Genomic DNA, 12,114 nt, shown 5'->3' on the forward strand with positions numbered 1-12,114 from the left:
GTCCAAGTCTTTTATTAAAATCAAAAACAGCAGTGGTCCCAATACTGACCCCTGGCGGACACCACTGCACACTTCCTTCCAGTCAGAAAAACCACCATTCACCAACTGTATCCATGCAGCCACTGTCCCTTTAATACCGTGGGCTTCTATTTTGCTTCCAAGTCTCTTATGTGGCACTTTATCAAACACCTTTTGAAAATCCATATAAACTTCATCAACTGCACTACCTTCACCCTGTTACTTCACTCTGTTACTTCATCAAAAAACTCTAAAAATCAGGTTTTGCCCACAAAATATCCAGTCAATTCACTTTAAAGTATATTCTGTGAAGCACTTTAAGACATTTCAAAGATGTGATAAGGCACTATATCAACTGCAACGATGATTATTATTATTATTATCACATTTAATTCAGGCATTTTTCTTGTTTTAAATAAAAATAAAGCTCAGCACAGTTTCAGAATCTTGTGACCACTTATTGTTGCAGTTGGTTCTAGGTCTTTTTCCTCCGCTGCTTTTCCTGTGTTGTGACTGCAGTGAGTACACTTCTTTGGGTAGTCTATCGCTGAACATCTGGTCATGATCAAATCATTTATACTGCAATTGTTTGAGTATTTCACTGAGCCAAGGTAGTTAGGTGTATTGTCTCAATTTAGCTCATGACAGATCCAGTGGGGTTCAGAAAGGCATGTACCACAAAATATTTTTATATCAAATAAGAAATATTTGCATCTTCCCTACGCAGATATTAGTTACACTGCTGTGTTTGGTTGGATTCACATTGAGTTATACATTTTCCAAGTGAAATTTCATTAAATTTGTGTTTATGCATTTGGTTCATTTTTGGCTCTTTGTTTATTTGAATTAGATATACTATATCAACTAAAATGCCTGAGTAACAGTCAGGTATTGATCTTTAAGGAAATTTTTACTGGCAAATGTGCACAAAGAATTGGTGCTGCTTCCATATCCATTTATTAATGACAGTCCTTCCATTAATTAAATGTATTTCAAACAAGACTACTATCCCAAAAGAGAAGACTATTCTACAACAACTTGCATGTATATAGCGCCCTTCACGCAAGGCAGCATCCCGGAGTGCTTACGTTTACTTGAGTCATTATTAAGCATCATCCTCAAATCATACGTTTCAGTGAGTTGAGTTTTCAAGGATTCTGTTCAGAATATGTCTTCATATTCAGAATATTAATTTAGTCATTCTGAGTAGCATGTAGATGATCTTGTTTGGAACAATTTATTTTTGGAAGAATAAGGTTATCCATCTGTTGCTCTGCAGATGAAGCTTTTTGATTTGTGGTAGAAATGTTCAGAGTTGAGATAAACCAAGAGGTGCAGAGGATCAACTTTGAAATGGCTTTGTTGTCTCTTACCAGCTTTTTGAGCTACATTGACTTTCATGTTAAAATTAAGATAAGGGCACACATGCAACTCTCAAAAGGATTAAAGTTTTAACATGAAGCAGCACTGAGCATCTGATCTGACCCATGTTCCACTGAGGGAAATTAGATGTTTTAGCCAAATAATCTATTCCAGGCCTTTATCAATGAAAGCCAGGCTTTGTAAACATGAATATCTGCAACTCAGAGGAAAGTCTGAAGTGCTAAACAAAATCACTTCAAGTACATCAGCAATGGAAATTTCTCCCTTGTTACAAACCAGAGGAAGTTTCCAAAGGAATGAGAGACACATATGTCAAAGTTTACACTCTGTAACATAATAACTTGGCGGTAGGAAAGCAGCAGTTTGGATTTGAAAAGAACAAGTTAGCTGAACTTTTGCATTTGACTGAATATTCAACTGAGCAGTATGCTTTCCAGTCAGATAGTTAAAGAGCTGCAGTTTGGCTACGTTTTTGCAGGGAATAATGGGAAATTAGTTATGGAGCAATAAGTTACTGTGATGTGATTTTAACATTAACTTTTGAGGAGAATACTTAGAACAGTCTCACCTGATACATTTGCTGTAGATTTCACATTGTGTGTACCTGTACTGTACTTCGTTTGTTGCTTAAATTGCCAGTTACTCAGTGCATAAAGACCATACCTTAGTACAGCTAAATTAGAGCTGATGTCATGAGTTTTGAGAGTTCTGAACCAGAACAGGCCTTGCCTTTCCGAAGTAAAATTGTACATGTTATGATAAAATAAACATAGTTGAATCTTAGATTTCTAAATAGAAAAGATTGTGATATCGTTGCACGTATAGAAAGCTACCAAATAACATTATCTATTACCATTTCAACAAAACAAATTACATTACATTTATACAGCGCCTTTTACCTCAGCAGAACGTCCCAAGGCACTGGATAGTCAGGGATTTGGACCCGATCAGGAGGGGTGGAGGACAGGGAGGGTAGAGGTAAAAGGGTGGCCAAAGGCACGGTCAAAGAGGGAGCAAGGCAAAGGGACTGTGGGATGGAGTTCCAAAGGGCAGAAAGGCTGAAGGACTGACCGCCGATGGTGGTGCGGGCCAAGCAGAGTATGTGGAGCAAGCTGGAGCTTGCTGAGCGGAGGGACCGGACAGGTTGATATGGCATTAGCAGGTCAGAGAGGAAGAAAGGAGCAAGGCCGTGGAGGGCTTTGAAGGTGAGGATGAGGATTTTGAGCTCTATGGGGAGCCAGTAGAACCGGGCGAGGGTGGGGATGATAGGATCACAGAGAACACGTGCTGCAGAGTTCTGGATGATCTGCAGCTTGTGGAGGGAAGAGTTGGAAAGGCTGACAAGCAAGGAGTCAGCACAGTCGAGCCTATATGTAGTAAATGCGTGAATGAGGGTCTCGGTGGCTTGAGGAGAGAGGCAGTGGCGGAGCAGGGTGATGTAGCGGAGGTGGGGGAGGGCAGAGTGGGTCATGGCAAGGATGTGGGGTAGAAAGGACAGTTGAGGGTCAAACAAGATGCCAAGGTTCCGGACTGGCTCGGGGAAACCGAGTGTGGAACCATGGACGGTGATGCTGCCGGTGCCTGAGATGTGGAGGTGCTGACAGGAGCCAATCAGGAGGGCCTCGGTCTTCGTGAGGTTCAAGTCTCAAGCAAGCGGTGAGATCGCAGTTGCTAGAGCAGAAGACTCGGGTCAGCCAACAGGCAGTGACGGGCGTAGGGGCTGAGGTTTCGGTGTTCCAAGTGCGGTGATAACATTTAAAAATCTCTCGCCTGGACCAACGGCCGAACACTTCCGCACAGCGTATTCTTCTGTAATTTCTATTCCTCACCTCTTCCCTGACCTCCTCCTCTGCCACCCTGTCTTTCTCTCTCTGGCTTTTGTCCAAATAAAGCCATGAGTGCCATTCCTCCTCTCTCCCCTCTGTGCTGCCTCCCGCAGCCCCTATCGTGCCCGCAAGCCAACCATGTCCCGCTGAACACTTTGCTTTAGCCCCGCACCCCCACTCGAGACCTAATGACCCTGACTGTTCAGCGCCCTGGGACGTCCTCTCAACGTGAAAGGTGCTTGACAACTGTAATTTTGCATTGTATTTGTATTGCTTCCGGTCTCTGCGTATGTGTTTTGGCTGCCAACCAGAGCCATCCACTGCCCCACTCCCCAGAAAATGCTCCCCCTTCTACTCCGCTACTCCGAATCAGTCCTTCTCTCCCACTGCCCTCCTGGTCTTCTTTCTCTCCTGGACCCCATTCCAAAGCAGCCCCCCAACTGCCCCATTGCCCACTCTCCCCAACACAGCTGCCTCCCCAATCTCCGAAAGCCAAACACCTCTTCCCTCATCCACATCCTTACCTTTCCCAACTATTCCCCCCACGCTCCATGGTCAATTCTCCCCCAAAGCCTAAAACCCTCCCTCCGAAACCCTCCTCTTACCAGTTCACCCACTCACATTTCTCTCCAAAATGTCCACTCCCTTTCAAATAAAGCCATCACGATCTATGACCTCATCCTAAAGGAGAACATCGACATTCTTGGGATCACAGAAGCCTGGCAGTCGCCCAATGACCCTGTCCCTCTGATCAAAGCCTCTCCCTCTGGCTACACCTTTCACCAAACCTTTCACCAAACTGACGCAGCGGCAGGATGGCACTCAAATTTCTCTCTCTATCCCCCTATCCCTCCGGCTCTTTCCCTTAGTTGGAACACCTAGCCCTGTACGATCCCTCCCTCTCCTTCAAAACCTCCTTATTAGCATCCTCCCAAACTGCCTGGCTCCTTCCTTTTTTCAACCCTCTGCCTCTGCACTGAACACCTGATCATAATGGGTGATTTCAACCGGCACCTAAACTCCACTTTCCCGTCTCCTCCGTCTTCACTGCCCTCTTCTCCACACTAGACTTCACCCTCCACATTTACTTCCCGACCCACAATCCCTCCACCATCTTTTTCCGACCTTGGAAAAAGCTTCCACCTGAGTCCCTCTTCACCCGAGTCCCTCTTCCTTGGATCTCTTCTCTCTCTGGATTTTCATCCACAGTGATCCTAATGCAGCCATCAAGCTGCTAAACAATTACCTCTCTGCAACCCTCAACTCCCTTGCCCCCTGAAATCCAGGTCTGTCTCCAAATCTACCTGCCACCCCTGGACCCCGCTCCCACGCTGACCTCGCTGATCCCGTGCCGGAACAACGCGCTCATATTTGCCCGGCCGCTCCTGTTTCCTTCTCACTCGCTAGCCTCGAATCGGCTCTGGAACGTGCTCACCCTGGTCCTGCTCCTCTTCTACGAAGCCTGCTCTGCTCACGTTTCACATGTTGAAGTGTTTATAAAGTTTACTATTACAACTTGGGTTTAAATTACTCAAACTATTTCCAACACAAAGTGCAAAAACATTTTTTAAATAAGTTTGTGTGAGCCCATGAGAGCTGTAAACCACCATTATAGCTAATTGTTTCAACGTGTAGATTCCAATTATGTGGTAGTGAGGCAGTTCCCTCCCTGAGCTGAATTTATAATTGTTTCAATTAAATGAAGGGCTAGAAAAAAACATTTAATGTGCTTCGGAATTTTAAATTGACAAAATACTTCCTTGGTTGATCAAATGAGTGTAGGCACACCTCTTTTAATTGCTGTAGTTATAAATAGACTGAAAATTAGCGGTTTAGTTAATTATCAAAGGAAAGCTCCAAAATATTTTGATTTATATGGTGTTAACATGGCTATAAAAGCTGTAACAGTAAAATCTGGGAGTAGCATGACAAAGTGCATCAGTTTTTTTTGGAGCAAACTTAAATTACTATAATAGGAGATTTTAAGAGTCTGCTAATCAATACTTTTTGGAAAGTGATGTTGTTTCAATGTTGCTCAATGTTCAATTTCAAATATTCTGCATTTGACTCAATTTCAATGTAAAATTATGGACGTAATGCACAGAAACAGACCATTCTTTCCACGAAGCTGTGCAAAATCTACTCTTTCATAGCCTTTACCTTTGCCACATTTCACTAGAGAAAGTTCTGAATAGATGATTTTGATCGTCATATGTAATCAAGCAAAACTCTAAAATATTAATCCATCCCCATTCCACACATCTCTACTATTAAACCTGATCAATTGCCTTTCCCTTTTGAGAATGTCATCCCACTCTCAACTTTAGCTAATAACTTGCATTTATTAACTAAATCAATTTGCAAAGGGTAGTTTCAGGGCAGACACCAGGAAGTATTTCTTTTCCCAGGGATCCATTCATGACAGAAAAGTGTTAACTGTGTGATTGAGGTCAGATCACTGGATTAATTTAACAAACAGCTTGATGCTGTAATGGGAGGACGGTAAGGTGTTTTTTTTTCTGGAAGGATGAGATCAAGTGGGCTGAAGGGTCCTGTTCATCTACATCAATCTTATGATCTTTTGAAATGTATATCTGATTACATCTATCTTACCTACATCTCTCTTGATTTAACAAGCTTGTTAATGTAGTCCCTCCATCCTTTATTCCATTAAGTTCAGCTCTTCTCATGACTTTGAGCTCTAAATCGTATTTAATGTTTTGAAAGTAAAATGCCCAAACTGCACACAGTCCTCAAATGTCATCTAGCCAATGACTTATCTAATGTGAGAATAACCTATTTTGAGTTTTTGTCGGTTGTTGAAAGGATATTAATGTGCAAATAGGTTTTGCTGAATCAGTTTCATTTTTTGAAGGTCAGAGTGTTATGAGACATTGATGGCACCTATAATTTAACAAAAAAATATTTTGATCCAAATATTACAACAGAATGAAATGTTTACAAAGCACAATTGATTGACTAAACTAAAATATTTTTCAGTGCTCTTTAGAAGTGCGTATCTGCATTCGCTGCAGGAGGTAATTAATCTTTATCTGACTGATTGCTTTGCTTTATCAATTATACCTACGATCATGAGCTGAATTGTAAATGCAGGAAGCAAGCATCAGATTGTCTCTCAAATGAATGCTAAGATTTGCTTATCTCCAAGATCACAAACATGTATTCTATAATGTCAAAGATTTACTAAAGTCATGTGAGATATCGGGTCACGTTTTTCAACTTCACATTAGTTACTATCTCTAGGTGAGCATTGTTTTTTATCCTTTTAACCCTCCAGAGAGATACTTATGATTTGCATCTGAAAAATATTTTACTTGAATCTGACAAATTTCCTGTAAATCTTTCTGTTAAATTCATTTATAGTCCTTGGTGTCTAATCCAAAGAGTGAGATCTAAATCAAATCTTACTTTTCATCCAGTTGGTGTCTGGACTCAAGCAATGTATACCAAATCTCAAATGTTTAATTTATCTGAAGACCCTTTAAAACCCTTTAAAAGTATTTGAAAAGTCACGTGCAAGAATTTGGTCAATGTTTATTTCAACTTTAATTTAAAAGAGACATAAATTATTTATCCACAATAAATAAATTATGTAATTATGCAACCGTGATATCAGTAAAGCATAAGCACATTCAGGTGGTTGTGCTATTTTGATGTTTCTGCTCCCACTTTAAACAAAAAGGTGAAAAATGATGAATGCTGGAATCTGAACATCAAGGAGCAGAAATTATCTGTGTATGTTGCAATAAGCAGAATGATGGAGTTATTGATCTTGTAATATCTAGCCATCAAAAGTCAATAAAAACTGCCAATGCTCTACAAAAGGTGATGATCGTATCTATATATATATATACCACTGATTTTTGTTAGGGTAAGATTTCCTTCTTAGGCATTCATATTTTATCTCCTTCCCCATCCATCCCTATCCTTATTTACTTATTGGAGCAACTTTCTATCTTCCTGTTCATTTTAAGATCCTTGTTGTTAGCGGTTACTATTTTTTTCTCTCCATATATGCTTCTGCAATCACCCCTTCTGCTCTCCATTTGAGTTCAACATTTTGAAATATTGATGCAACCAGTGTTAAATCTGGTTAAACAGTGGTTAAAATAAATGCAAGGAGTTTTTTTATATCAGGATCAGGAGTAAAAAAATAGGTTGTTGCAAAAGACAACAACAATGAAATACAATATTGTGATACTTAAACTTTGAGTAGAAGCATTTTTCACAATTGTAGGAACGTCAGAATAAGCCAATAAACACAAGATTGCTGCACTCCTAATACTGGAAAACAAATTTTGGAAGTTTCACATATCACTGATAGAATCTCAGGACTTCAGATCATCTATAAAGCAGAGTCTCTCTCCCTCACTTCCTGTTTAATGAATGCTTCCAAATAAATGAAGGCACAGGAAATAGAGGAGGCATAATTGAAGAGAGGTTTTCATAAAACCACTTAGCTTGCCATTCTGAAAACTGTCTGGCAAGTTGCCCACTGTTTGTCCAGCAAGGATCACGCTAAATGTTAGGGCTTTGGCTTGCCCTATGGCTTTCAGACATTTTATTTATATTATTATTTATATTATTTCTGGATTGTAGGATTCATGGCAAGGGGCCTTTTATTTTTGGGACTTGCTTCTTCAAAAGCCTGACTATTATTTCTTAAATGTGGACAGGGGAAGTTGAAATTCAGAGGTATCAATAGGTCAGTTAACTTGAAAATCAGTCATCTGGATTATTTATATTAGTTGAAAGGTTTGAATCAAAGGAGCTGTTCGCAGGAATCTGGCTTCCGAACAATGAATGGTGCTGGAATCCCTGCACCTGCTGTAGTTGTAAACATAAAAGTGCTCTTGAATATCTTAAAAGGTGCAGCCTTCAGCGGTGTGGTGGCAACGTGTGTTGATATTCAGCACTGTTGGACAGGTCTTTGTATTTTACTAATTGACACCAGAGGAGGTGCGGAGCAAAGGCAGTGTGTGATCCCCCCACCCCCCTCCCCGCGCCCCCCACTGCCCCACCCACAACTGTCAAGGAGGAGAATCAGAGGGCAGGTCACCTTGTTTCACAAACATGAGGGCAGTTGACTAAAGTGTGCATTGGTGGTGCCCTAACTGTCCATATCTCACGTTTGAGAATGGCACACAGTTAGGAGGGGAATCTAAAGATGCAAGGGTTGGAGAGTTGGAAGATTTTTAAAATAAACGCTAAAAAAGTAGTCTTAGCGTAAAAACTGTGCTTTTTTTCTTCCCCCTCCAATTTCCCCCCCCTCCAATTTCCCCCCTTATCCCTCCCTTCCTGAAGGAAGTGATTCATGCTGCGATACAGTTCCACAGGCAGCAACAGCCCTCTGGTTCCTCACTCAAGTGACCATTCTTCATGTGTGAATCTGGACGGTAAGTGTTGGCAGGCTACTTGATCATGGGGGACCCCACAGCTGAGCCCATTCCTGTCCTCACTCAACGTCCACACACATGCACATCAGCAAGGGTCACTGGATAACAATCAAGAGAGGAAATGTCAACTGAGTTTCTCCCTTCCCTCCCTCCCCCCTCCACCCAACCCCCAATGTAGAGATGCAAGGTCAATTCTAACAACTCCATCATCATCCCAACTGAGATCGGAAAATTCAACACAAGACAAGGGATTGAACCTGGGACTTTCTTGCCTTGTAGTCTCAGTGTCACACCCTGTAGTGATAAATGATTTCCAGAGGGTTGCACCACTCAAAACTGCTGAAAAGCACATCAATGTTGACAAGACAGACCACTTTGACTAAGCTCTGACTATTTGCGCTGAGAGGCTGACACTATATGAATTAGGTAGTTTCAGTTGTTGTGACTCTGGCTGGGCTTGCTTCCCCATGGTCTGTTAAAAGCTGTCAGGAGGTGGACACCCTGGAATAGATTCTTCAGTAGATCATTTTTTTAACTTTATTAAAGGGTTGTGCCTACACAGAATCCCCAAACTCAGGGGTTTTATGCTCCCAATTCTAACTTATGAGATATAAAGCAGTAAGTATAAAGTGGGCTTCATGCTCCACAACACAGTATACAATGGCTTCACTCTGAGCAATACAACCACAATACAATTGACTTTCAGGCTCAAAGAATATCAAAATTATTAGCATCTGGTCTCAAAAATGATTTCTTATCACCTAATACTGATCTAAGCTACAAAATATAACTATTAGGTTTTGAAACTTGAAAACTATATTTTTGATTTGTGCATTGAAAGTATTATTTATAAAAAAGCTTCAGTATTACCTAGTCTTATTTTATTTTTGTCGATGTTGCATATTTTCATTGACGCATTCATTGCTGTCTTTATAGCAACGGACTTGTACTTCGCACACACACTTGAAGGACGATCTGTTCCATTTGCCACAGCTGGAGACTGTTACAGTGCTGCCAGATGCCCCCAGGTGACGTAGTTACTTATTCACTACATATGGTAATATTGTGAAAGCTCACAATTTGCATGCCAAAAGGACAGGAACAAAACCAGAAAAGAAAATCCGTAGAATAAATATTGGTCAAGGATGAATTACAGTGGTGTTTGTGGTCATTTTGTACATATGATAGCCTTAACGCCCTTGCCCATGGAAATCCAAAGCCAAATGAGGGCTCTTGTATTAATTATTAACATTCGCCTTATTATTTTGGATACATCCTTTCTTTTTGTGGTCCGTTTGAGTTCTGGAAAAAAGGCTCCCGTCACCTTGTAATCATGTGGCTTAAGAGCCCTTGGTTAGGGAGGGAAAAATCAGAAATGTTCCCGTTTCAGAGAGGTGGTGGATGTGTGAATGCAATTAAATTACAGAGTAAGGCTCCGCTCCAGTGGCCCCGATTGTCAAAGAATCTGCCTACATTCAATGTTAAGGCTTGCACGTGAAAAATAACCCCTCAGGCATTGACTGTGTTTGAGGGGTGGACAACAACAACAAACAACAAAATTACATTTAGAGAGCGCCTTTCACGTCGGGAGGACGTCCCAAAGCGCTGAACAGTCAGGTGTCGGGGCCCGAGCATGGGGGAGGGGTGGTGTAGGGGTGAGAGAAGGCAGAGAGGTGGAAGGGAGACCAAAAGCACTGTCAAAGACAAGGTTCTTGACACCAGCCTTGAAGGAGGCAAGGGAAGAAGCGAGGCAAAGGGACTGTGGGATGGGGTTCCAGAGTGTGGGCACAGAGAGGCTGAAGGCCTGGCCACCGACGGTAGGGTGGGTTGGGCGTGAGACATGGAGCAGGCTGGAGCCCGCTGAACGGAGGGAGCAGGCAGATTGGTTGGGAGTCAGCAAGTCAGAGAGATAGGAATGGCCAAGGCCATGGATGTCCTTAAAGATGAGGACAAGGATCTTGAACTCGATCCTCTGGGGAATGGGGAGCCAGCGGAGTCGGGCGAGAGTGGGAGTGATGGGGTTGCGAGCCTGGTCCGCGAGAGCACACGAGCTGCAGAGTTTTGGATGATCTGCAGCTTGTGAAGGGAAAAGTTGGGAAGGCCGATGAGGAGGGAGTTTCCGTAATCGAACCTTGATGTGACAAATGCGTGGGTGAGGGTTTCGGTAGCCTGAGGGGTCAGGCAGTGACGGAGTCTGGCAATGTTGCGGAGGTGATGGTAGGCAGTGCCGGTCATGGTGCGGATGAGGGGGAGAAAGGACAGTTCAGGATCAAACAAGACACCCAGGCTCCTGACTGGCTTAGTGAGGTTGAGTGTGCAGCCATGGAGGCTGATGCTGCCAGCGTCTGAGGTGCGGAGCCAAGTGCGAGCCAATCAGGAAGGCCTCGGTCTTGCTGACGTTGAGTTGGAGAAAGTTGTCCCTCATCCAGAACTTGATGTCGTTCAGGCAGTCGGTCAGGACGCCAGTAGTCCTGGAGTTGAGGGTGGAGGCAGAGAGATAGAGTTGGGTGTCATCCGCATACATGTGGAAATTTACCCCATGTCTGCGGATGATGTCACCAAGTGGGAGTATGTAGAGGGTGAAGAGGAGGGGACCGAGGTCAGAGCCCTGAGGAACACCGCACGAGACGATGCGGGGGCTGGAGGAGAAGTCGTTTGCTGCGACGAAGTGGAGGCGGTGTGAAAGTTAGGACCTGAACCAGTCAAGGACAGAATCTTAAAGGTTGAGGTGAGAGGAGAGGCAGTGGAGGAGGATTGAGTAGTCCACGGTGTCAAAGGCGCCAGAGAGGTCGAGGAAGATGAGGAGGCAGAGGGAGCCCTGATCACACATAGTCAGGATGTCATTTGTGACCTGGTCAAGCCAGATGTGGCAGTGGATGTTAGGCCGGATTTGAGCCAAGTGCATTCGGCAGACCTTAGGGAAAACAAAGGGAACTAAAGTGCTTACTTGTAGTCTATAAAAATGAATTTTGAAATAAATATTATAAACTTAAAGAAAACCTGGAGCTGGTTGTAGATTAATCTTTTTGACGCTTTCTAAAGATAATTGGTTCATTTGTTAAACTGTTGGCATTTTGCTGAAACTTACAGAAATAATATTCGTTCCCTACAGCATTTTACAGCTGTACAACACATGTTAGACTGGAAAGAGCACCTCATTATCCAAATACTTATTATCATTGCTTTAAGGATTTAAATTAATTTTTGAAGCATCAGCTGTACAGTAACAACAATTTGGATTTATATAGTGCCCTCCACGCCGGACGGCGTCTCAGAGCACTTTACAATAATGGATCCCGGGGCCGAGCCAGGGGGAGGGGAAGGAAGGTGACGAAAGGCGCAATCAAAAAGGAAGGTCTTCAGCAGAGACCTGAAAATGGGAAGAGAGGGAGCGAGACAAAGGGAGTGAGGAAGGCAGTTCCAGAGCCTCGGGGCATACAGTATTTGTAATAGGACGCATAGATTAGGTG

The 12,114-nt window shown here is 42.8% G+C and overlaps 1 protein-coding gene across 1 annotated transcript in view; it reads left to right on the forward strand.

Annotated features, from left to right (window-relative positions):
• The window catches only part of adamts9 (ADAM metallopeptidase with thrombospondin type 1 motif, 9), a 129,779-nt gene that overhangs the window by 98,543 nt on the left and 19,122 nt on the right, over positions 1 to 12,114 (forward strand). The window contains exon 37 of the mRNA XM_007895184.2: positions 9,581 to 9,672. Within this exon, the coding sequence (XP_007893375.2) occupies positions 9,581 to 9,672 (92 nt within the window). The remainder of the gene's footprint in view (positions 1 to 9,580; positions 9,673 to 12,114) is intronic.

The sequence above is a fragment of the Callorhinchus milii genome, unplaced genomic scaffold (assembly GCF_018977255.1).
Source record: "Callorhinchus milii isolate IMCB2004 unplaced genomic scaffold, IMCB_Cmil_1.0 Scaffold12, whole genome shotgun sequence".
Taxonomy (NCBI): domain Eukaryota; kingdom Metazoa; phylum Chordata; class Chondrichthyes; order Chimaeriformes; family Callorhinchidae; genus Callorhinchus; species Callorhinchus milii.